At 45.3% G+C, this 22,000-nt stretch overlaps 1 protein-coding gene across 1 annotated transcript in view; it reads right to left on the bottom strand.

Moving 5' to 3' along the window:
- Window positions 1-22,000, bottom strand: part of ARHGAP15 (Rho GTPase activating protein 15) — an 892,712-nt gene that overhangs the window by 151,759 nt on the left and 718,953 nt on the right. Inside the window, exon 12 of the mRNA XM_075318806.1 lies at window positions 21,562-21,696. Within this exon, the coding sequence (XP_075174921.1) occupies window positions 21,562-21,696 (135 nt within the window). The remainder of the gene's footprint in view (window positions 1-21,561; window positions 21,697-22,000) is intronic.

Genomic DNA, 22,000 nt, shown 5'->3' with positions numbered 1-22,000 from the left:
CGGTCCCATTTCCCCCAGTGTATAACATCCGGCCCCATTACCCCCAGTGTATAACATCCGGCCCCATTACCCCCAGTGTATAACATGCGGCTCCATTACCCCCAGTGTATAACATCCAGCCCCATTGCTTCCAGTGTATAACATCCGGCCCCATTTCCCCCGATGTATAACATCCGGTCCCATTGCTCCCACTGTATAACATCCGGTCCCATTTCCCCCCTGGTGTATAACATCCGGTCCCATTGCTCCCAGTGTATAACATCCGGGCCCATTTCTCCCCAGTGTATAACATCCGGTCCCATTGCTCGCAGTGTATTACATCTGGCTCAATTTCCCCCTAGTGTATAACATCCGGTCCCATTGCTCCCTATATATAACATCCGGTTCCATTATTCCATTACCTCCCAGTGTATAACATCCGGTCCCATTTCCCCCCGGTTTAAAACATCCGGTCCCACTGCTCCCAGTGTATAACATCCGGTCCCATTGCTCCCATTGTTTAACATTCGGCCTCTCCATGCTTTTTGCATATGCTAACATGCCAGAATGACTGGTTGTATAAAGCTCACTGATACCATCATGATCATGTAGGAGCCACCGGTGAAACAAGTCCATTCAAGACATTTTTTTCCTCCTGAATCTTGAACCTTCCTCCATCACCTGTGAGTGATCTTATTAAGAATAGGAAGGAAAACAACTCAGCCACAAAGTGGAGACCCCGTAACGTTACAAATCGGGGGGCCAAGTGCTGAGGAGCAGAGGGCAGAAAAGTCACCACCACTCTGCTGACCCCATAACTGCAGAATCCAGACCAATTCTGGCAACAACAGCACAAACACTGCGCCTGCTGGGAGCTTCATGGAGTGTTACGAGTGAACCCTAAAACTCATGGGGATGGACAAACCAGGGGAGATGTAAAACCAGAAATCCACTTGTCCTAAAAAAAGGCTAGTACTTGCCCTAGACAAGCTCTGATTTGTCCCTGCCTGACAGCGGAGGTTGGCACCCTAAGATCACATAATGGCGCCCCCACTCATCAACGGCTGACCCTGAGTGTCCTTAACAGCACCCTCACCTATAAATCAAGTGTAGCACAAAAACAAGAATTAACATAAATGAAATGCACACAGGCAATAGGTGAGACACGGGACTAGGAATGTGCAAATACAGTCATACAGGAATGATGGAATACAAGAAACCAAAAAGAATAACAGAATATGTGGGAACCCTCCCAAATATAAAAGAAACAATATAGGAGATAACTAGGAAGAGTAGGAAGATAATCACAAACTGCAGGACATAGCAATAGCAATGTCTCTATAAGGAAACATTAACCAATGAGCTTGAACTCCATACAACCACTGAGAGATGTGATAGGGAATATATATAGCACCTCCCAAAATGTGATTGGGCATACCAAATGAGAAAGCTCACACTCCTGATTAGAAGTGAAACAAGAAGGACCAAAAACAGGTCCAACCAAGAGGAGACATCATTGGTTCAAATCCTGGAGTGTAGTCATGTCATCAAGCAGCTGCATGCAGCCGTACATCACCAAGTACAATGCTGAGTGTCGGATGCAGTAGTGTAAAGCCGCCACCACTGGACTCTGGAGGAAACATGTTCTGTGCAGTGACGAATCACAATTCTCTATTGGCTGAGTTTGGGGTTTACAAGTGTTTTTGCAGATTCATGAACCACGTGTGTAATTTTGAAGAATTTGGCACAAAAAAAATGATTACCATAAGCAAGTAAATAAATACAAATGATGGATCTGGTCTGAAATGCTCAAACCATAGAACCATTTCATATATATTCACACTCCTTAATGTTTTGGTTTTTTTTGTAGTCAGGTGATTTTTTTGAAGATGGATCAGTTATATTTATACCCAGAAAATACTAGAACTGAGATCTGATTGCAAAAAAAGGGATAATGATTCACATGAAACAAATTCACACAGTGAAAGTTGGCAGGACCTGATTTAAAGGGAACCTGTCACCAGGTTTTTCCCCTATAAGCTGCGACCAGAGGGCTCTTATATACAGCGTTCAAGAATACTGTGTATATATATATCTATATATATATATATATAGATATATATATATATATATATATATATATATATATATATATATATATATATAAAAAAGAGCCCAGGTCTTTCTGTAGAATGTAAAAGAACCACTTATACTCACCTAGAGGGCGGTCTGGTCAGATGGGTGTCGCTGCTCTCAGTTCGGCACCTCCTCCATCTTGTGCAGTCAACATCCTCCTTCACAGGCACTCAGCAGAGAAGTGAGTGTGACGCTCTGGCAAAACCAGGTAGTCACAAATAGGCCCCCGCATTACACCGTTGCCTCACTAGGAAACACACAGCCAAACAGAAAACCTAGTCACCCCCCTTAGGGAAAGATAGACACACCAGTGGGCGTGACCAGGCGGTTGGGACACGCCCACCCAGGGGTCCAGACAGCCCGGGGCGGGAAAACAAGCAGATAAGCTTAGGAGTTCAGTTTGGAGAGGAGTGTGGGCTGGAGCTAGGGGTAGCTCCAGCAGTGAAGTTCAAGTTGAACGGTACCAGGGTAGGAGCCCTGGTGCCTTGGTTAGGAGGCAGATGGTGGTCTCCATCAGTGGGAGACGGGAAGACGGCTCGGCAGAACCGAGGTGGACTGGGACAGGGTTGTAGCCCGTGGGTACCGACACAGGGAACTGACCCGGAAACCGTAGTACAAGGGGGGTACTCGGACCCTGAAGCCAGGACCAGAAACAAGCGGACTGGTTAATTAACCGATTGAAGCCAAGATTATGGGTCCTGTCCCACCCAAAGTCCCTCATAGAAGACAACAGCCCACCGATAGAGATAAGAGGTCACCGCCAGGGCCCATAGATCCCACGGACCAGCGTCTGCGGGCACGGCTCCTTAGGCCAAATCCAGCCGGGAGCGGACTCTAAGTTCACATTAGGGAAGTCCACCTTACACAAATAGTGCTGAGGAAAAGGATAGAGACCACCAGCCGGGTGGGGGACCAGAATGCAACTGGCCGCAGCAACGGCCACCATCACCTTGGTTTACCAGAGACTTGTGTGGTTTATTAACCGTGAGTACACCAACACTCCCTGCGGTCGCTATCCCCTGCACCGAGCCATCGGGTCCTGGGGCCACCATCCCTGCCCACGGAGGGGTTAACAACTTGCTGCACAACATCTCCCCCGGGTGCCCCATAACAGCAGCGGTTGTGTCCCACCTCACCACACACCATGGGTGGCGTCACGAACTCTCTACGGCCTAGCCCATACAATTACGTGCCCCCCATTTATTTGGCGTGTCCGCAAGATCCCCGGGTCCGGAGACCCTCGTGCCACCGCCTCTGAAGGCCCGGATCCGAGCAGCGCCGGCGGCTGGCACGGGGGCGGCACATGAGCATGTGCAGAAAGAGAAGTGCTATGGCGGCCTTTGTGTGGATAATGTAGAACGCATAATCCAGACGGGGTTGGGAAGGAGGATGGCGGCTGCTCTAGATAGAGGAGGCACCGGACCCGAGAGTAGTGACACCCATCGGACCTGACCGCCCTCTAGGTGTTTATAGAGGTGTTTTTTTTACATTATACGGTGCGGCCTGGGCTCTTATATACAGTATTCTGTAATGCTGTATATAAGAGACCACTGGTTGTGACCGTATCTTATAGGGGAAAAACCTGGTGACAGGTTCCTTTTAAGCTTGGATATTTCTACCAAAGTTTGGGAGGAACCAGACAATTTTTGCTATTCACAAGCCACGTCTAAATGCCAGGTACGTGGCTCCAACAATGTCCTAGGATGGCTTTAATATAAAAATGTCTGTTACCTCTGGAGATCAATGAACACTGATGTACTCCAGCAATAAAGGATATACACCTTCCTTTCAGATTCAAACTCTGCAAGTGGCTCGCACTGGGCTGAGCAAAGAGCGTACCTAAGCACAGCGCTGCTCGCGTGAGTGGTTTGTATGCGTAAAGAACCCAAACTCTGAACCCAAACTCCTGAATCCAAACTCCCAAACCCAAATATGCTGCCCCAGCAGCAGTCGAACTGCTCAGATCCTGGGTTGCTGTGGGTCGAGGGTCGAGGATCTCCGGACCCAGGGGCTTGCGGCCACTTCAAATGTAAGAGGATATTTACAGGGGATGAATGTTCGTGACGCCACCTGCGGGTTGCGGTAGAGGGGAGTACCGCCGCTGCCAATAGGAGTACCAGGGCAGATGGTGTGGCGCAGCCAGGTGTCCGTCCCTCTGCAGGTAGGGAAGGCCCCGGACAGTGAGGGATTTGGTGTACGGGTAAGCTTGTTTGGCCTTGGGAAGAAGGGTGCAGGGGTCAGATTACTCGCTGCGGTGGTCTTGGTGCTGGATCAGGTGGATTAAGCAGACACTCACACAGATGGTAAAACAAAGCCTCTAGGAACCGCAGTCTGTACGGGTGGAGCCCGTCCAGGTCCCGCTCCCACCAGTGTCTCTTGGTAAGTCCGGAGCCCTGCCTCCATGCACAAATTGATTGACCATTCTGGCCCCTCGGCTTCAAGCTTTCAGGGCCCCGCTACCCATGTGTATGGCAGCTGTGCTCTTAGTGGCTGGCACTTGGGATTTTAGTGGGTTGTGTATTTTGGAGAACCCCATCTCCCATGTTGTGCTGATGCCTCCAATCTCTGAGCTCTTTGGGAAAGTTCATAAAGAGACTATCCTCCACAGGTTAATTACCAAGGCGCTTGAAGCTCTTCCCTGATCTAGGGTCCTGTACCCTGCCGTGCTCGGTACCGGTAAGGTGGCTGGGCTTTCTGGTGCCAACAGTCCTCCTAGACTGCGTCAGTCACACCCCTGTCCAGTGTTCCTAATACCGGTCCCCGACGCCTGTGGTCCTGGACCACAGTCTATGACCCAACCTGTCGCCTCCCTGGGAGCTCCAACTCCCTGCTCCTCACTCTCTGAGGGCTACCACTCAACTACCTCTCACTTTGAGAGCTGACTCCAAACTGACTGACTATCTCCCTCCCACCAGTCTGCCTGACCTCTAGGTGGGCGGATATGCTCCAACTTGACCAACCCACTGGTGTGTCTGTCCAGCCCTGGTGTGAGGTGTGCTTGGGATTTGTAGTGGGGATGTCAGTGACACTGTTGATAGGAACCTGGAACCATGGAGGGTAGGCCCTGCACCCTGGGGTACAGGAGGCAGTTCACTGTAGCACCCTGATGTAGTCATGGACGCTGCCCAAACTCCCGAACCCAAACTCCGTTTTTTTTTGCAAAGTCTGTGTTTGGTACGAACCCCAAACCTCGGGTTCGCTCATCTCTACTCATAAGAAAGCTTCTCTTTATCGGAAAGCAATGGTTTGCCACTATCAGATTCCCTAATTTGATCACATGACCTTGTCTCATTGTATCTATAGCACAGTGGCTACAATACTGCAAATTGTTACAATCATACAGTTCCTCCAATCTTCTCAGTTTCCTCTTTATTCATCCATTTTTTTTCCTCCCGAAGTTCTGTACAATGTATTTGTTTCTCAACCCCGGGCTTTCACCTTCAGTGGCTCCTTTGTACGGGTCCATTGGGGTACAAAGATTTATTGTATATGCAGTAAGCCATTCATACACAAAGACACCTGTGCAAGCCAGTTGGCTTCAGTCAAATCTTGTTTAACATTTAATTATGAATATAATTAGCATGAGTTAGGAGACAGGCCAAGCATCTGCAAGAAAATTTAGGATCGGGGGAAAAAAAAAAAAATGAAATCACATGAGAAATTGCAGGTTTAGCTTTTTGCTATTTTTTTATTTTTAGTTCTTTATTTTTTGCATTATTCTACATATTTTATATAAATATGTAGTTCTGAGTGATCTTTATCTAAGTAACAAGCTGGGGAAATTTCTGTCATCGTTTTTAGTTAATTAGTGAAAATCCGTCTGCGATTATGCTGAAAAATTCAGTGTTACCAGCCTGCTCGGTATATCAGTGAATATTATAAAGTTTCTCAAAAAATATTTATCGATATTTTATTCTAATGATTTTTATATCAGGAGCGCAGTTATTTCTAAGTAGAAGTTCTTTTTTTTTTTTTAAACCCCAAAATTCTAAATGTGTTAAAAATAACAAGGGCTTTCTATTTATATACAATAATCTGTCTTTATAAATTCATCAAATATGGGATTATCTCTTCATTTTCATATGAATAATGACACTATGCACATGTCAGGGGGATAAAGACATTTACAAAGTGGAAGTAAAAAGGCCCATATGGCAATTAATTATGTACAAATCTGCCTATTTCTCTGCATTGAGCATCCATATGTGTATGTGCATCCATTCTGCTCGATTTCAGGTAATAATGGCTGTGGGAAGATGCGCCTGGTAGATAGAATTAAAGCTGCTGTCACTTTAAGAAGGGCCCGTTTGCCCTGCAGCCTTGTCTATTCTATCTTCTCCCATTTCCCGTGATCTTAACCATATTGGAACATATTTTCTTAAAACTCCGATTTTGCTTTTCCTTTATTCTCTTGGAAATGTATGAAAAAATTGCAAATTGGAACTCACTATTTAGGCTGGTTTCACACTTGCGTTGGGTTGAATCCGCTGGGTCCATTGCTGCGTCGTTTTGACGCATCCGTTATTTTTGTGTTGTCAACGGATGCAACGGGTCTGTTATTTCACAGGAATCCGTTAGCTGATTCCTGTGAAATAACGGACCCGTTGCATCCGTTTGGCGTCCGTTAGGCATCTGTCTAACGGAATGCGTAGGCTCCGTTTTTTTCCTATTTTTTTCATTCTGGGCATGCTCAGTAGAAGTTAGCGGAATCCAGTGGCGGATTCCGTTGTAAAGCACTTTGCAACGGAATCCTCCACCATATGGATCCATTGTAACTGTTGACGGATGTAACGGAATCCGCCGGCGTCATTTTAACGCAAGCAATTAACGTTACATTCAGCGTTGCTTCCGCTCGGCGGAAGCAACGCAGCGTCGGCCAGCGGAAGCAACGCAGGTACGTTTGGCACAATCCGTCATCCATACAAGTCTATGGGAAACAGCGGAATCCGTTAACGGATTCCGCAGTTTTCCAAAACGGCTGATTGCGACTAAAGGGAAAAAACGCAAGTGTGAAAGTACCCTTACTTGATAACTAGGGATGAGCGAACCCAAACTGTAAAGTTCGACGTCCATACTGAACACCGAACACAAACTTTTGACTGTACGTCCAATTCCTGTTCAGGATTGTCACCAAATAAAGCTTGTTGAAAGGTTGCAGAGCAGTCAGTCAGCAAGCTTATAGGCTGTGGGCACTTCTGGAGCAATGGCAGCCATGCATGCCATGGCTATAACACTACTTCCGGGTCAGCTCATTAGCTTTCCTGCATATTCACTGCTTCTCCTGCCCACCGTCTGTGACAGCATCTGTGATTCGCTGCAGTCAAACTGCCAGTGTCTCTGATTGGTTGCCCTCACAGAGGCTGTCTGCCTGTGTAAAGTGTAAAAATAAATAAAATGACATAGGGTGCCCCATTTATAGATTCCCAGTGCAGATAAAGCAGATGGCTGCAGCACCCTACTGTGCATGATATTGTGGCTGTTTATCAAAATAAGAGGGACTGCACGCAGCTTTTTAAAATTATTTAAATAAATAATTTGAAAAAAATCCCCAAAATGTTAATACTCAGGAAAAAAGATAAAGCAGACAGCTGAGGGCTGGTATTCTCAGGCTGGAGAGTCCCATGTTTATTGGGCCCTCCCCAGTCTAAATATAGCAACCCAAAGCCAACCAAAATTGTCGCATCCATTAGATGTGACAGTTCTGGCACTTTACCAGGCTCATCTCGACTGCCCTCGTGCGTTGGCAATCAGGGTAATATAAGGGGTTAATGACCACTGTGGTTTTTCCCAAAATCAAGCTCTAGATAAGTAATGGGAGGTGTTATGATCCAGAACCATGGAAGACCACCACAAATCATTGGCAAAAGGTGACAAGAGCATTGGCAACTAATCTGGCCTCCATCCCCTTACTAACCATCACAACTAGAAGTAGCCGAGGGGTGAACTAACATCCTGTGCACCGCGAACCCAGCCGGAGAACTAACTATCCTAAAGGTAGGAAAGGTGAATAACTCTCTGCCTCAGAAAATAGACAAGAATAGCTAGCCCTCCACATTCAAAGACTGCGGTGATATAGGAAAAACACAATACACAGGTAGATGACAGGATTAGCAAAAGGTGAGGCCCCCGCTGACTAAAATAGGAAAGGACAGGAAAGGGACTGATGGTGGCCAGAGAAAAACCCTGCAAAATACCAACTTCCTGATAGTACAAAAAGGCCCTCAGATCGCACGATCTGAACTCCGTCCTATACCAGGTGCCCTTGTCATATCAATGAACAGAAAACAAGAATCATAACAAAGTCAACAAGCCACAAACACATGGACCTAAAAGGAGCTATACTCCACACAGAACTGCAGGGAGTTCCTCAACAATCCACTGAGGGGGAAAATCCCTGCAAGCAAATAAACTGAAACCAACCACAGCAAATGACAAACCCAGATAAACAAAAGAACCAGACAATAAATAAAGAGCAAGCACTTATCTGGGGAAGATGTGGTGTAGAGCAGGATTAAGCAGGCTGGAGATACAAAGAACAACTGACATCCGGCAACAGCCTGCAATCAGACCAGGATTTAAATAAGCAGAGAGTTAGCAAAGGAAACACCCACTGCACAACACACCTGGTCCAAGTCCAAACCATTCCTGGCTACCAGAGGGAGCCTCCCAGCAGCCAAAACATAACTAACATTCACAACAGGGAGGGGTATATGAGGCCCCCATATTACTAATCCTGTAAGTCAAAAGAAATAAAAACACAAACACCCAAAAAATTCTTTATTTGAAATAAAATACACACCCTCTTTCACCCCTTTATTAACTCCCAAAACACCCTTGAAGATCTGAGGTATTCCAGACGAGGTTCCATGATAATCCCGGCACTGGTATATCTGGAGTCTGAAGAGAAGGGGAGCATGTCTGATCTCTTCCGGGTCCTGGAAACAATGACAGCCGAGGGGGAGCCCAGCTGTGAACAATGATGTTACTCAGTTCACTGGAGATCATACCGTGGAACCCGGCTGTGACTATGGCACCTCCCATCCTGATAATACCAGCCCCCACCTGTCTGCTTTACCATGGCTAGATATCAAAACTGGGGGGACCCTACATCTTTTTTTTCCCACTGTACTTTGATATCCAGCCACGGTTAAAGCTCACAGCTGGCAGCCGGAGCCTGTCACTGGTGTTTTACCTGCGCTGGTTATCAATATATGGTGGGAGCCTACGTGATGTTTTAAAAATTATTGTAACGCCCTGGCAGGGCCAGGTAGGCCCGAACCAAAGCAGCACCGGCTGCTGGCATGGAAGCGGCACATTATTTTTACACTTTTATACAGCAAACTGACTCCAACCAATCACAGATGCGGACACAGGGTGGAGGGACAAGTAGAGCAGTCTGCAACCAATCGCAATCATTCTTATGTGATGCCCTGGACTAGCCAGGTAGTCACAGCTAGGCCCTTGCACAAATACCTCCCCCCCTAATAAGGTGACAGCAGCCAACCTACAAAACCTTGTCACCTCCCTCTGGGTTTGATGTTCACACCAGGGGGCAGAGCCAGGTGGTTGGCTCCGCCCACCGAGGAGTACACAGGCCCTGAGGCAGGAAAAACAGAGTAGTTCCCATGGGGAGCACAGTGGTAGCGGAACAGTTGTGTTTGGACAGTGAAGTGGAGTTGAGTTCAAGTGCAGACCTGTGCCCAGGTCTGCTAGAGTCTAACACCAGGTGTCTGGGTTGGAGCCCAGTCACCTCTGGCAAGGAGGTGGTGGCCACCTGCAGGAGCTAGGATTACAGCCGGTGAAACCGTAAGGACCAGGGACGGGGGTGGCCCGCCGGTACCGAACCGGGGAATCGATTGGAAACCGGAGCACCAGGAGGGGTACTCAGACGCAGTACGAGGTCCAGAAACAACTGGGCTGAGTCAAATCAACTGATTGAGGAATGGACTTTAGGCTTTTTCCCACCTAAGACCCGACTGAAGACAACAGCCTAACCATAGGGGTAGAAAGCCACCGCCCAGGCATCGAGACCCGACGGGCCAGCGTCTGCGGGCAAAAGGGCTCTACCAGCACACACCAGGCTGGGGAGCGGACTACCGTTGCTCAGGCATAGGAGTCATCATTTCTACAAAAGTGAGGTGCAGGAGAAAGGCAGAAACCACCAACCTGAAAAGGGGAAAAGCGCAGCCGGCTGCAGGCACCGTCCACCATCTTGTTTGGTTTACCAGAGACTCTAGCGTGTTTGTGATAGGGAGTACAACAGTGCCTTTGGGCCGCGCACCGCGCCGCACCACACCGACACGCCAGCAGCATCATACATTCCCCCGCCTCAGCACCTCCCTCGGGCCCCCGGGACCATTATCCCCCCTATACCCACGGAGGGGTCAACACCAAGCTGCGCAACACCATCCCCGGGAACCTAGTCAATGGCAGCAGTGGTGTCCATCCATTCACCACAACCCATGGGTGGCGTCACAAACTCAAATCCCCTACAAACAACCGCGGCTTCAGCCGTGGACCTCCCCACCGAAGTCCCTACGTGTAGCGCCAACACCCCCCCTTTCAGAGCGACGTGACCCCCGGGTCCGTGAGGAGCTCGAGCCACCCACCGATGAGCACGGATCCGAGCGGCTCGGCAGCCGGCCGAGCCCCGGGGCGTTACACTTACATATAGCTATTGGATTTTTCATGTCAGTATTCACACAGCAGATTCTGCTTTTCATATATTCCCCTTACATAGTCACTGGTGTGCATACCTTCTCTCCATATAGCGTAGATTTTTTAGGTTTTTGCACCCAGTTCAGACTCAGAATGGTGTTCCAGATGTTATTTCTTGATTGATTTGTAGTCTTTCGTTTGTGAACCCGGCCCCACCCACACCTATTGCCTGTCCACATTATACGCATATATAGCCGGGGTCTCAGCTTCCCATACAAGTTTTTTAACTGCATGAGAGGACACACACTAGCTAGGGACCCCAACGTAGAGAAATACTTTGGCGTAGTGTTGGGGCTCTGTTGCATTGATCAATTCAATAGCTAAATTTCTCTTTGTTCATATGTTCATGGCAGTAATGCAGATTCCATTTTTCACATTTTCATTCTTACATATAGCTATTGCATTTTTCCTGTCAGTATTCACACAGCAGTTTCTGGTTTTCATATATTCCCCTTACATAGTCACTGGTGTGAATACCTTCTCTCCATATAGTGCAACCAATCACAGACATTAGCACAGAGGGTGGGTTGGAATATTGATGAACCTCAATTAGTGGACCCGGAAGAGAGTCTCTCTGCAGCGCGATCCTCTGGAAAACACGGTATGTAAAATGGATGAGGATGGGGGAATGGTAGTAGTTGTCTCGTGACGCCACCTACGGTATGTGGCCAGGGATTAGCCGCCGCTGCGATCGCTGTTCTCCGAGATGGGTGATGTCGCAGATAGTATAGTTCATCTTGGCCCAGGTGAAGCTAGGCCCCCAGGAAGGATGATGGAGGTAGCAGTGGCCGTTGGCGCCGAAGCGCAGGGCGAGAGCGCTGGCAATGAAGGGGCGGACACAGTAGTTGCGGTTCCAGGTCTTTATTCACTGTCCGTGGGTTGCCCGGGAGGTGCCGGTCTCCACCATAATAGGCTCCAGACAATCCCGGATAAGTTGGAGGTAGCCACCAGTGTCTGAAAGTGTCCTTTCCTAAGGGATGCCCCTTCAGAAGTGAGGAGCCCAGACTGAGCCTCCCACTCCAAGCCTCAGGTCCTGTGAAGAAAAGGAGAAGAAAGGGGTGTTGTGTCGCCAGAACTGAAGTCCCGACTTGACTGAAGATTGTGTAAGGGTTGCTCCTACCTCTACCCCAAGTTGTGCCCCCTCCCCAGGTGGTTGTCCTAGTGACCGGGAAAGTCCCATGCTTTGTGATGGCCACCCCCAGTCTACCCTAGTCCAGTCCCCAGTGAGAAGGTATCTAAGCTGTATGTAAGGTGGAAAGTGGAAACACCGATGATTAACCGCCTTCTTACCTTAAATGAGGTGCAGTGTCCTGTGGCTACTGAAGCCGCAGAGGTACCAGACTACCTCCTTTGCTGTGCAGCATGACCACCACCTCTTCCTCCGAACTGAGCACGTCACCCCCCAGAACCGTTTTGCAGAGTACTCCCACAAAGCTTGGTGCGGAGTACCCCTACAGAGCCTTTTATAAGAGTACCCCCACAGAGTCTGGTACAGAGTGCCCACAAAAAGAAGGTGTACCTCAACAAAGCCTTTTTAAGAGTACCCCTCAAAGATCCTTTTTTTCAGTGATGGCTCTGGAAGTGCGCACAGATGAAAAACTTGTTGATTAACTGTGCTGCAACCTTTCAACAAGCTTTATTCAGTATCGAACTCCAAAGTCGACCATGGACTTCCATGAGAAGACAGTGTTCGGATTTGAGCACAGGGCACTACTTTAGTTCGGGTTTGCGCATCCCTACTTAGTAGTTTGGGGTCATGCATCCCCTACTTAGTAGTTCTCTGCAACAACTTGGCCATAAGGGCTTCTTTTCAGTCTCCTTTTGGACAGCAGATATTGAGCTATGACTGCTGCTTAATATCTGTGCATAATTTATGAGGGAGGTTATCTGATGTGCTGCCAATTTCTATTTTCTGATTAACTTATCCTCTGCAGCACAAGTATATCTTGATCTTCCTTTCCTGACACTGTACTCAGAGTCAATTTCTCCATAGTTATTCATGCTTTTCCTGAGAATACCTTTAAAGTTCTAGGAAATTTTGGGATTGATTGACCTTCATCTCTTTAAATAATGATGGACTGCCATTTATTTGAGTGTTTTTTGTCATGTTCTGGCTTAGAAGAGCTGTGGAATAGGGTAGGACTCGGCACTGTATGGAGCGGTGTACCAACTCTGCCCCTGCAAAACATGTCTGATGGTCCAAATACTTTCTGAAGGACAGTGACTTCCAAAATTAACTTTTGATGAGGTATAGCTATTCATTGCAAGCCATTTCAGGCGACAATCTGATGAAGCAGAGAGATATAAAGAGAGAGAGGAATAAAGAGAGATGGAGAGATAAAGATAAAGAAAAAGAGGGGTAGATAAAGAGCAAGATGGAGATAAAGAGGGAGAAAGAGAGAGCTATGGGTGATAGTGATAGAGGGAGAGAAAAAGAGAGAAATAGAGAGCTAAATAGAGATATGGAGAGAGATAGAGAGTAAGATAGAGAGCTAAATAAAGAAAAGAAAGAGGGATAAAGAGATAGAGAGATAAAGATAAATAAAAAGAGGAAGATAAAGAGAAAGATGGAGATAAAGGGGGAGAAAGAGAGAGATATGGGAGATAGTGATAGAGGGAGAGAAATAGAGAAATAGAGAGAGCTAAATAGAGATACGGAGAGAGATAGAAAGATAAATAGAAAGCGATACAGAGAGGGATGAAGTGAGATAGAAAGATAGATAAAGAAAAAGAGAGGGAGATAAAAAGGGAGAAAGAAAGAGATATGGAGAATAGTGATAGAGGTAGAGAAAGAGATAGTGAGAAAGATAAATAGAGAGATGGAAAGATAGGGAAAAATGGAGAGAAATATAGAGAGGTAGAGACAAAGAGAGATAGAGATTATATATATATATATATATATATATATATATATATATATATATATATATATATATATATATATATATATATATAAAATATATAATATATATATATATATATATATATATACAGAGAGAGAGATATTCACTAACTACTCTCCAGGCTCTATCAAACTACACTATGCTTTAAGATATATTTTACATGTTCTCTGCAATTTATACATTGTAAGACAAAAATAATAAAATACTAAAACAAAATAATAATAATAATTATAATAATAATAATAATAATAATATTAAAAATAATAAAACTAATAATAATAATATAAAAACAGTTGGATGAAACCAATGGTAATTTCTCCCGATAACTTCTTGCGTATGAATTAGCCTAAAAAATACTGCAAAATTAGTAGGCCTCCTATACAATACAGTACCTTAACCTGCAACCCATCCAGAAGGAAATAAAACCAAAAAATGTGGAACTTATTGAAATTACAAGGCGTAAAACCTATCGCAGAATACAGCGGGTGTGATCTTAGTTACTCACAGCTGAAATTGCCGTTATTAAAGTCATTATTGTATTCTGAATATTGATTTACCTCGTCCATTTAGGATACATCGCAGCCAAAATCTGAAAAAGTGAGCTCCTAGCTGACATAGCCAAACCCCAACTGTGCTGGCAGTGTTCAGGCAGAGGGGTATAGGTTACATAGGCATTTGTCATCTGGCACAGCCACGCACATTAAATGCATAAAGAATAATATTTCAGGGCGAACAACAAGTATTTGTACGAAAGCACAAACAATGGAGCACAATAAAATGGCTAATGTAAAATGGACACTTATCTTAAGGGGCAAAGGATCACATGACATCACGAGACCCGGGCACGGGTCCCATCGGTAACTCACATCTTAAGTCATGTTCTTTGCCGTCTCCGTGGACCTTACTTTTACGCAGCATGTAACCTATAACTTTGACACTTCAATTGCCGAACAAGACAAAAACCACAAATATTTTTTTTTCATAAATAAGTATCGAAGCGTTTTCTGCCAAAGCAGGAAAATAAAACATTTCGAAATGTATGTCAGATGTGGGATGTTTGGAAAATATGTCGAAAGAAAGGTAAAGTGCTGAAATGAAACGGAATGACCTTAACCCAACTTTTGTGAAGTTTCCAAAAAGGGTTTCATACACCATAAAACAACATGAGACATCAGTGATGGCTTTTTTTTTGTTTTTCAATCATTTCAATTTAATTTGTATTTGCTTATAATAATATGTAATCTGTTTTGACTTTTTATAGAAATATTACTAAGCAGCCTAACTAGCCAATAATTTCGGTTTGCCCCCTTATGTTACTTAATTATGCTCCGTATTAAGAGTAAAAAAAGTTTAGGTAAAATGTTAATGTCTGACACTTTAGAGTGGATGTCCTTTGAGACGCAAGTTATCACCTATCCGGAGGAAAGGTGATAACCTGATGATCGGTGTGGGTTTAAATTTTGGGACTTGCACAATTTGTCAGTATGGGGCAGTCTTAGAATGGTTGACCGTTGCTCCATTTATTCCTTATAAGGCTGCTAAGTGCTGCACTCAGCTTTTTGCAGCAGCCCCATAGAGACTGAATGATGCCGTGGATGTGCGACATATCACTCCATTTTGAATCTGTGTTAAAAGTTAAAAATTCCCTCTCAGACTTGTTTGGAGAGCTCCTTGGTCTTCATGGTGTTGTTTGGAGAGCTCCTTGGTCTTCATGGTGTTGTTTGGAGAGCTCCTTGGTCTTCATGGTGTTGTTTGGAGAGCTCCTTGGTCTTCATGGTGTTGTTTGGAGAGCTCCATGGTCTTCATAGTGTTTGGAGATGTGCTTGGTCTTCATGGTGTTGTTTGGAGATCTCCTTGGTCTTCATGGTGTTGTTTGGAGAGCTCCATGGTCTTCATAGTGTTTGGAGATGTGCTTGGTCTTCATGGTGTTGTTTGGAGATCTCCTTGGTCTTCATAGTGTTGTTTAGAGATCTTCTTGGTCTTCATGCTGTTTGGAGATCTCCTTGGTCTTCATTGTGTGGTTTGGCGATCTTCTTGGTCTTCATGCTGTTATTTGGAGATCTCCTTGGTCTTCATAGTGTTTGGAGATCTTCTTGTTCTTCATGGTGTTTGGAGATCTTCTTGTTCATCATTGTGTTTGGAGATTTTCTTGGTCTTCATGGTGTTGTTTGGAGATCTCCTTGCTCGTCATAGTGTTGTTTGGAGAGCTTCTTGATCTTCATGGTCTTGTTTTGGAGATCTTCATGGTGTTTAGTTAGTGGTGCCTATTGTTTAATGGTGTTTAATGGCAGCCTCTGTGGCCTTTTTTGAAAAGGTGTGAACAGAATGACCAACCCTAAAGCCTGCTTTACACGTTGCAATTTGTTGTGCAATCACGTTTGCGATGTGACACGCCCAGGTTGCATATGTGATCTAATGAGATCACATGTAGGTCGTTCATTTGCTGTCACACGTGCGTTAGTAGTCTATGTTAAATTGATCAATTTTGTGTGCGATCCTTTAGATCATGTGTTCTGTGATGTATGCATTGGGTACCCTTTTTTTTTTTTTTATTTATTGACTTGCCAAGCGTGTGTAATGTGTAGAGATGCGTTTTTACTATGTCATCTGCCATTCAGCTCTGCCACATGGCCGCTAACAGCAGACACAGACAGCCATGCAGCAGAGCTGAATGGCAGATGACAGCAGACACAGAAAGAGCCGCACTGTCAGAATGAACTCGGGTGAACTTCACCCGACTTCATTGTCATGCTGCGGCTCTGTCTTTGTCACGTCCTGATTAGCGGTCACCTGTGAAGGACTCATCGGTGACCGATATTCCCGAGTGACTGAAGTGAGCAGCCCTCTCTTATATACTCACCGATCTCCGGCGCGGCGCTGCACGGCATTCGCACTGCTCCGGTGGCTTTTACTATTTTGAAAAAGCCGGCCACTCATTAAACAATCTCGTATTCCCTGCTTTCCCCGCCCACCGGCGCCTATGATTGGTTGCAGTGAGACACGCCCCCAGGCTGAGTGACAGGTGTCTCACTGAACCCAATCACAGCAGCCGGTGGGCGTGTCTATACTGTGCAGTGAAATACATAATTAATTAATTAAAAAAAATGGCGTGCGGTTCCCCCCCAATTTTAAAACCAGCCAGATAAAGCCATACGGCTGAAGGCTATTATTCTCAGGATGGGGAGCTCCACGTTATGGGGAGCCCCCCAGCCTAACAATATCAGCCAGCAGCCGCCCAGAATTGCCGCATACATTAGATGCGACAGTTCTGGGACTGTACCCGGCTCTTCCCGATTTGCACTGGTGCTTTGGCAAATCGGGGTAATAAGGAGTTATTGGCAGCCCATAGCTGCCACTAAATCCTAGATTAATCATGTCAGGCGTCTCCCCGAGATACCTTCAATGATTAATCTGTAAATTACAGTAAATAAACACACACATCCGAAAAAATCCTTTATTAGAAATAAAAAACACAAACATATACCCTCGTTCACCACTTTAATAAGCTCAAAAAAGCCCTCCATGTCCGGCGTAATCCAGGATGCTCCAGCGTCGCTTCCAGCTCTGCTGCATGGAGGTGACCGGATCTGCATAAGACACCGCAGCTCCTGTCACCTCCACGCAGCAACTGAAGACAGCCGCGTGATTAGCTGAGCTGTCACTGAGGTTACCCGCGGCCACCGCTGTATCCAGTGACAGCGGGTAACCTCAGTGACAGCTCAGCTGATCGCGTGGCTGTCTTCAGTTGCTGCGTGGAGGTGACAGGAGCTGCGGTGTCTTCTGCAGATCCGGTCACCTCCATGCAGCAGAGCTGGAAGCGACGCTGGAGCATCCTGGATTACGCCGGACATGGAGGGCTTTTTCGAGCTTATTAAAGTGGTGAACGAGGGTATATGTTTGTGTTTTTTATTTCTAATAAAGGATTTTTTCGTGTGTGTGTGTTTATTTACTTTCACTTACAGATTAATCATGGAAGGTATCTCGGGGAGACGCCTGACATGATTAATCTAGGATTTAGTGGCAGCTATGGGCTGCCAATAACTCCTTATTACCCCGATTTGCCAAAGCACCAGGGCAAATCGGGAAGAGCCGGGTACAGTCCCAGAACTGTCGCATATAATGTATGCGGCAATTCTGGGCGGCTGCTGACTGATATTGTTAGGCTGGGGAGCTCCCCATAACGTGGAGCTCCCCATCCTGAGAATACCAGCCTTCAGCCGTATGGCTTTATCTGGCTGGTTTTAAAATTGGGGGGGACCGCACGCCGGTTTTTTTAATTATTTAATTATTTATTTCACTGCACAGTATAGACACGCCCACCGGCTGCTGTGATTGGGTGCAGTGAGACACCTGTCACTCAGCGTGGGGGCATGTCTCACTGCAACCAATCATAGGTGCCGGTGGGCGGGGAAAGCAGGGAATACGAGATTGTTTAATGGGCGGCCGGCTTTTTCAAAATAGTAAAAGCCGCCGGAGCAGTGTGAATGCCGTGCAGCGCCGCGCTGGGGATCGGGGATCGGTGAGTATGAGAGAGGGGGTAAGAGGGATAGACTGACATGGACAGAGAGAGAGGGACAGAGATTAGTGAATGACAGACATTGTGAGGCACTTCAGAACGCAGCTTTTCAGCTGCGCTCTGAAGCGGACCTTTTTTAAGCTGCGGTGTAGAGCGCACACCTGCGCACATAGCCTCAGACATCAAAATCGTATGAGGGATGTCACATGTTTCAATTGACTAGGTTCGTGCAACAAAACGTTAAATTCTAGACAAAGATACGATGTGTTTGCAATCAACGGTTTTGCGTTCAATCTTGATCGCACTTAGGTGTCACACGCAGATACCTCACAAACGATGCCAGATGTGCGTCACTTACAACTTGACCCCAACGACGGATTGTGAGATATATTGAAGTGTGTAAAGGGGGCTTAAGACACTTAGATTGCACACAGGTGGACTTCATGCCACTAAGCATGTGACTTATGAAGGTAATAGCTTTTCATTTAATTTATCCCATAAATTAAATTTTTGCCTATATTTTTCTCACTTCACTTCCTCAACTTAGACTATTAAGTGCTGATGCATCACACAAGTTGGATAGCAAAATATTTAAACACAGGCTGTAATAAAATAAGGTAAAATGCCAAGGGGGTGAATACTTTCACAAGGCACTGTAGATACGTCAATTCTGGTGCTTTGCCTGGCTCTTCCCAATTGCCATTGTGCAGTGTCAATTGGGGTAATATTTTTGGGGTTGATGTGAGCTGTGAATTGACAGCTGGCATCAAGCCCAGTAGTTAGTAATTCAGAGGCATCAAACACCCCCATTACTAATCTGGTAATTATAGAGTTAAACACACTCACACAGGAAAAAATAGATTATTTGAATTAAGACTCCCCATACTCCCTTGCTCATCAATTTATAAAATTAAAAAATCTACAAAGTTATGACGTAATCCAAAGAGTAACGTCCCACGACATCCATAAAATCCTATGGAGCTGCGTTCTCAGCATAGTCTAGGAGTCCAAGAGGTAAAAAGAATTTTCTGAGGCCTTCCCTGATATGTCTTCCAAGATGTATTGGAGTCCCTCTTTCTAATTTTTTGGCAGAAGTTGCACTTAGTGTATAGGTTTTACTAGTTTAGGAGTTCCACTCAATAATGGGAAAAAATTGTATTTTGAGGCCTTCCAGTATGTGTCTTCCAGGGGGTATTAGAGTCCCTCCTTCTAATTTTTGGCAGCCCTAGCACTTAGTGCATAGCTTTTATGAGTGTCCCACTACCTAACAATTTTAACAGAATATGTATGAAGCCCTCCTTTAAAGTCTAATACAGGGAGCATCGGAGTCCTTCTTCTAATTTTTGGTAAGTCTTGCATTGTCCGCATAAGCTTTGTGAGGTTCAGAGCCTCTCCTTCATAAATTACACATAAGGTGTCTGATCATGCAACACACCAGATGCCCAGATAAGGGAGTAAAATGTTAAAATTACATTTACCGGTGACTACTTGTGGGTGTAGTTCTATTCCCCCTTTTGCTAGGTCATCCACTGTAGTCATAGGCTGGGAAAGACGTTGAGTGATGACCCACCTATTAAGGCTATGTTCACGGGTTGCATGTTTGCTGCATTTTTTGCAGTATTTTTCATGAGTTTTATGCAAATTAAAAGCTGATTTGTACAGTACAAAGGCTAGAAGAATTAATAAATCTAATGCACACACTTGTTTTATTTTTCCTGACAAAATAAATACTGCTGCATTTACTGAAGAGCAGCATGTCAACTCAGCTTTTTTGCAGCAATTTTTCAACATTGAAGGCAATGAGAAAGTGGAAAAACGCAGCCAAAATGCTACATGTGAACATTGCCTAAGGCCAGCGTCACACGGGACGGGACGATCTATCGTGCGATCGTACCCGCCCCTGTCGTTCGTGCGTCATGGGCAATTAGTTGCCCGTGGCGCACAAAGTTGTTAACCCCCTGTCACACGCATATACCTTCAGACGACCTCGCTGTGGGCGGCAAACATCCACTTCCTGAAGGGGGAGGGACTTCGGCGTCACAGCAACGTCACACAGCGGCCGGCCAATAGAAGCGGAGGGGCGGATATGAGCGGGACGTAAACATCCCGCCCACCTCCTTCCTTCCGCATAACCGGCGACCGTAGGTAAGCTGCAGTTCATTGATCCCGGGGTGTCACACGGAGCGATGTGTGCTGCCCCGGGTATGATGAACAACCGGCGCAGAGAAGAAGAATTGACTTTTTGAAAATGGGCGACGTGTCAACAAGTAACGATAAGGTGAGTATTATTGCTCGTTCACTGTCGCTCGTAGCTGTCACACGCTACGATATATCAAACGATGCCGGATGTGCGTCACTTACGACGTGACCCCGCCAACATATCGCCCGATATATCGTACCGTGTGATGCCGGCATAAGGTATGGAGGAGGTACTTTTTTTACTGCTGATATATTGCACATTCCTGTCCAAATTTTACCTGCTATAGAAACAGTTTGTACCCCTGAATCGCTTCTGTTATTGGAAGTTGACACAAATGTCTGCCGTTTTGGTGCCTGTGTACTCTGGATCACCTGGGCCCCCCACCAGGACCACAAGCACACACATCCTATCGGTCTATGTTTTCTCTCTTGCCTCTCTTTCTTTGCATTGCACACGCTATTCGAAACGAATACGCGAGTATTAGACGGCACTCGTTATGAGTATAGTGAGTACGAATAGTTAGGTACTCGCTCAACTCTACTCAGAGAATGATGTGTGTGTTTTGGAGGCACTCTTCAATTCAACTAATTGAACCCAAATCAAATTTTAAGAAATTCGCTCAACTCTAAAATCAACCCTATATGGACCTTCCCTTTGGATTTCCATTAATTTCAATGGAAGTACCGGAAAGAAGAAAAACAATAAATTGGCTAAAGCATTAAAAAAACAAAGAAATAATGTCTGAATAAATAGCTTAACACTCTTAAGCCGTAACTTGGCGTCTGCGCCCTACTCTTGCCATCACCGGTAACTTTTACTTCCTGTATCTCACCGGCGCAGACAAAAACTAAAATGCCGCGACTGCTTTAAATCCATAATCCCAAATAGAATTGTTCTAAAAGGAACAGAGGAAAGTAATTATTAGCGTCAAATCTCGTGAAGTCACATTCTGAATAGTCCTCTTGTGTTGTCTTTTGGAAAAAAAAATAAATTTAAAAAAATAATTTATTACAATTGGAAAAATAATAATAAAGTAAAAAAAATTAGAGAATGAGTTTGTTTTTCCGCACTTAAAAAAAAAAATAGAAAAAAAGAAAAATTGCACTTACTTATTGCATCCACAAACTGCTCAAAGAAGCTATGTGGGAACAGAGGATCCGGCAGCTCTCGGAAAAACATCTTGAGTGCTCCAGTGACAACGTGTATGTCCTCCCACTGGCTGTCGTCCAAATTCAGCTTCTCTTCTGGGAAAACACGAGGAGAAATGGAACAACTGGTTTTAATGAAACAATTACAAGACACTAATTATTATGTTAATGTTTCCCTACTATCATCAGCAACCGTTAACAGCCTTCTGCACCTAGAGGTTTGGTGCGGTGCTTGTTTTTTTTTTCTTTTTTTTTTCCAACGCTAGAAAAGGAACGTATTCAATGAAATACCATCTGTAGGAATGCAGCTAAGGAAAAAAAAATTTACAGGAGATACAAAGAGACATGGCATTGACATAACATGTCAGATACATTTATTCCCATAATGCATCGGCATAGA

This window comes from Anomaloglossus baeobatrachus, chromosome 7 (genome assembly GCF_048569485.1).
Source record: "Anomaloglossus baeobatrachus isolate aAnoBae1 chromosome 7, aAnoBae1.hap1, whole genome shotgun sequence".
NCBI lineage: Eukaryota > Metazoa > Chordata > Amphibia > Anura > Aromobatidae > Anomaloglossus > Anomaloglossus baeobatrachus.
Note: the sequence above shows the minus strand (reverse complement) of the source record. Positions and strands in the feature narration are given on the sequence as shown.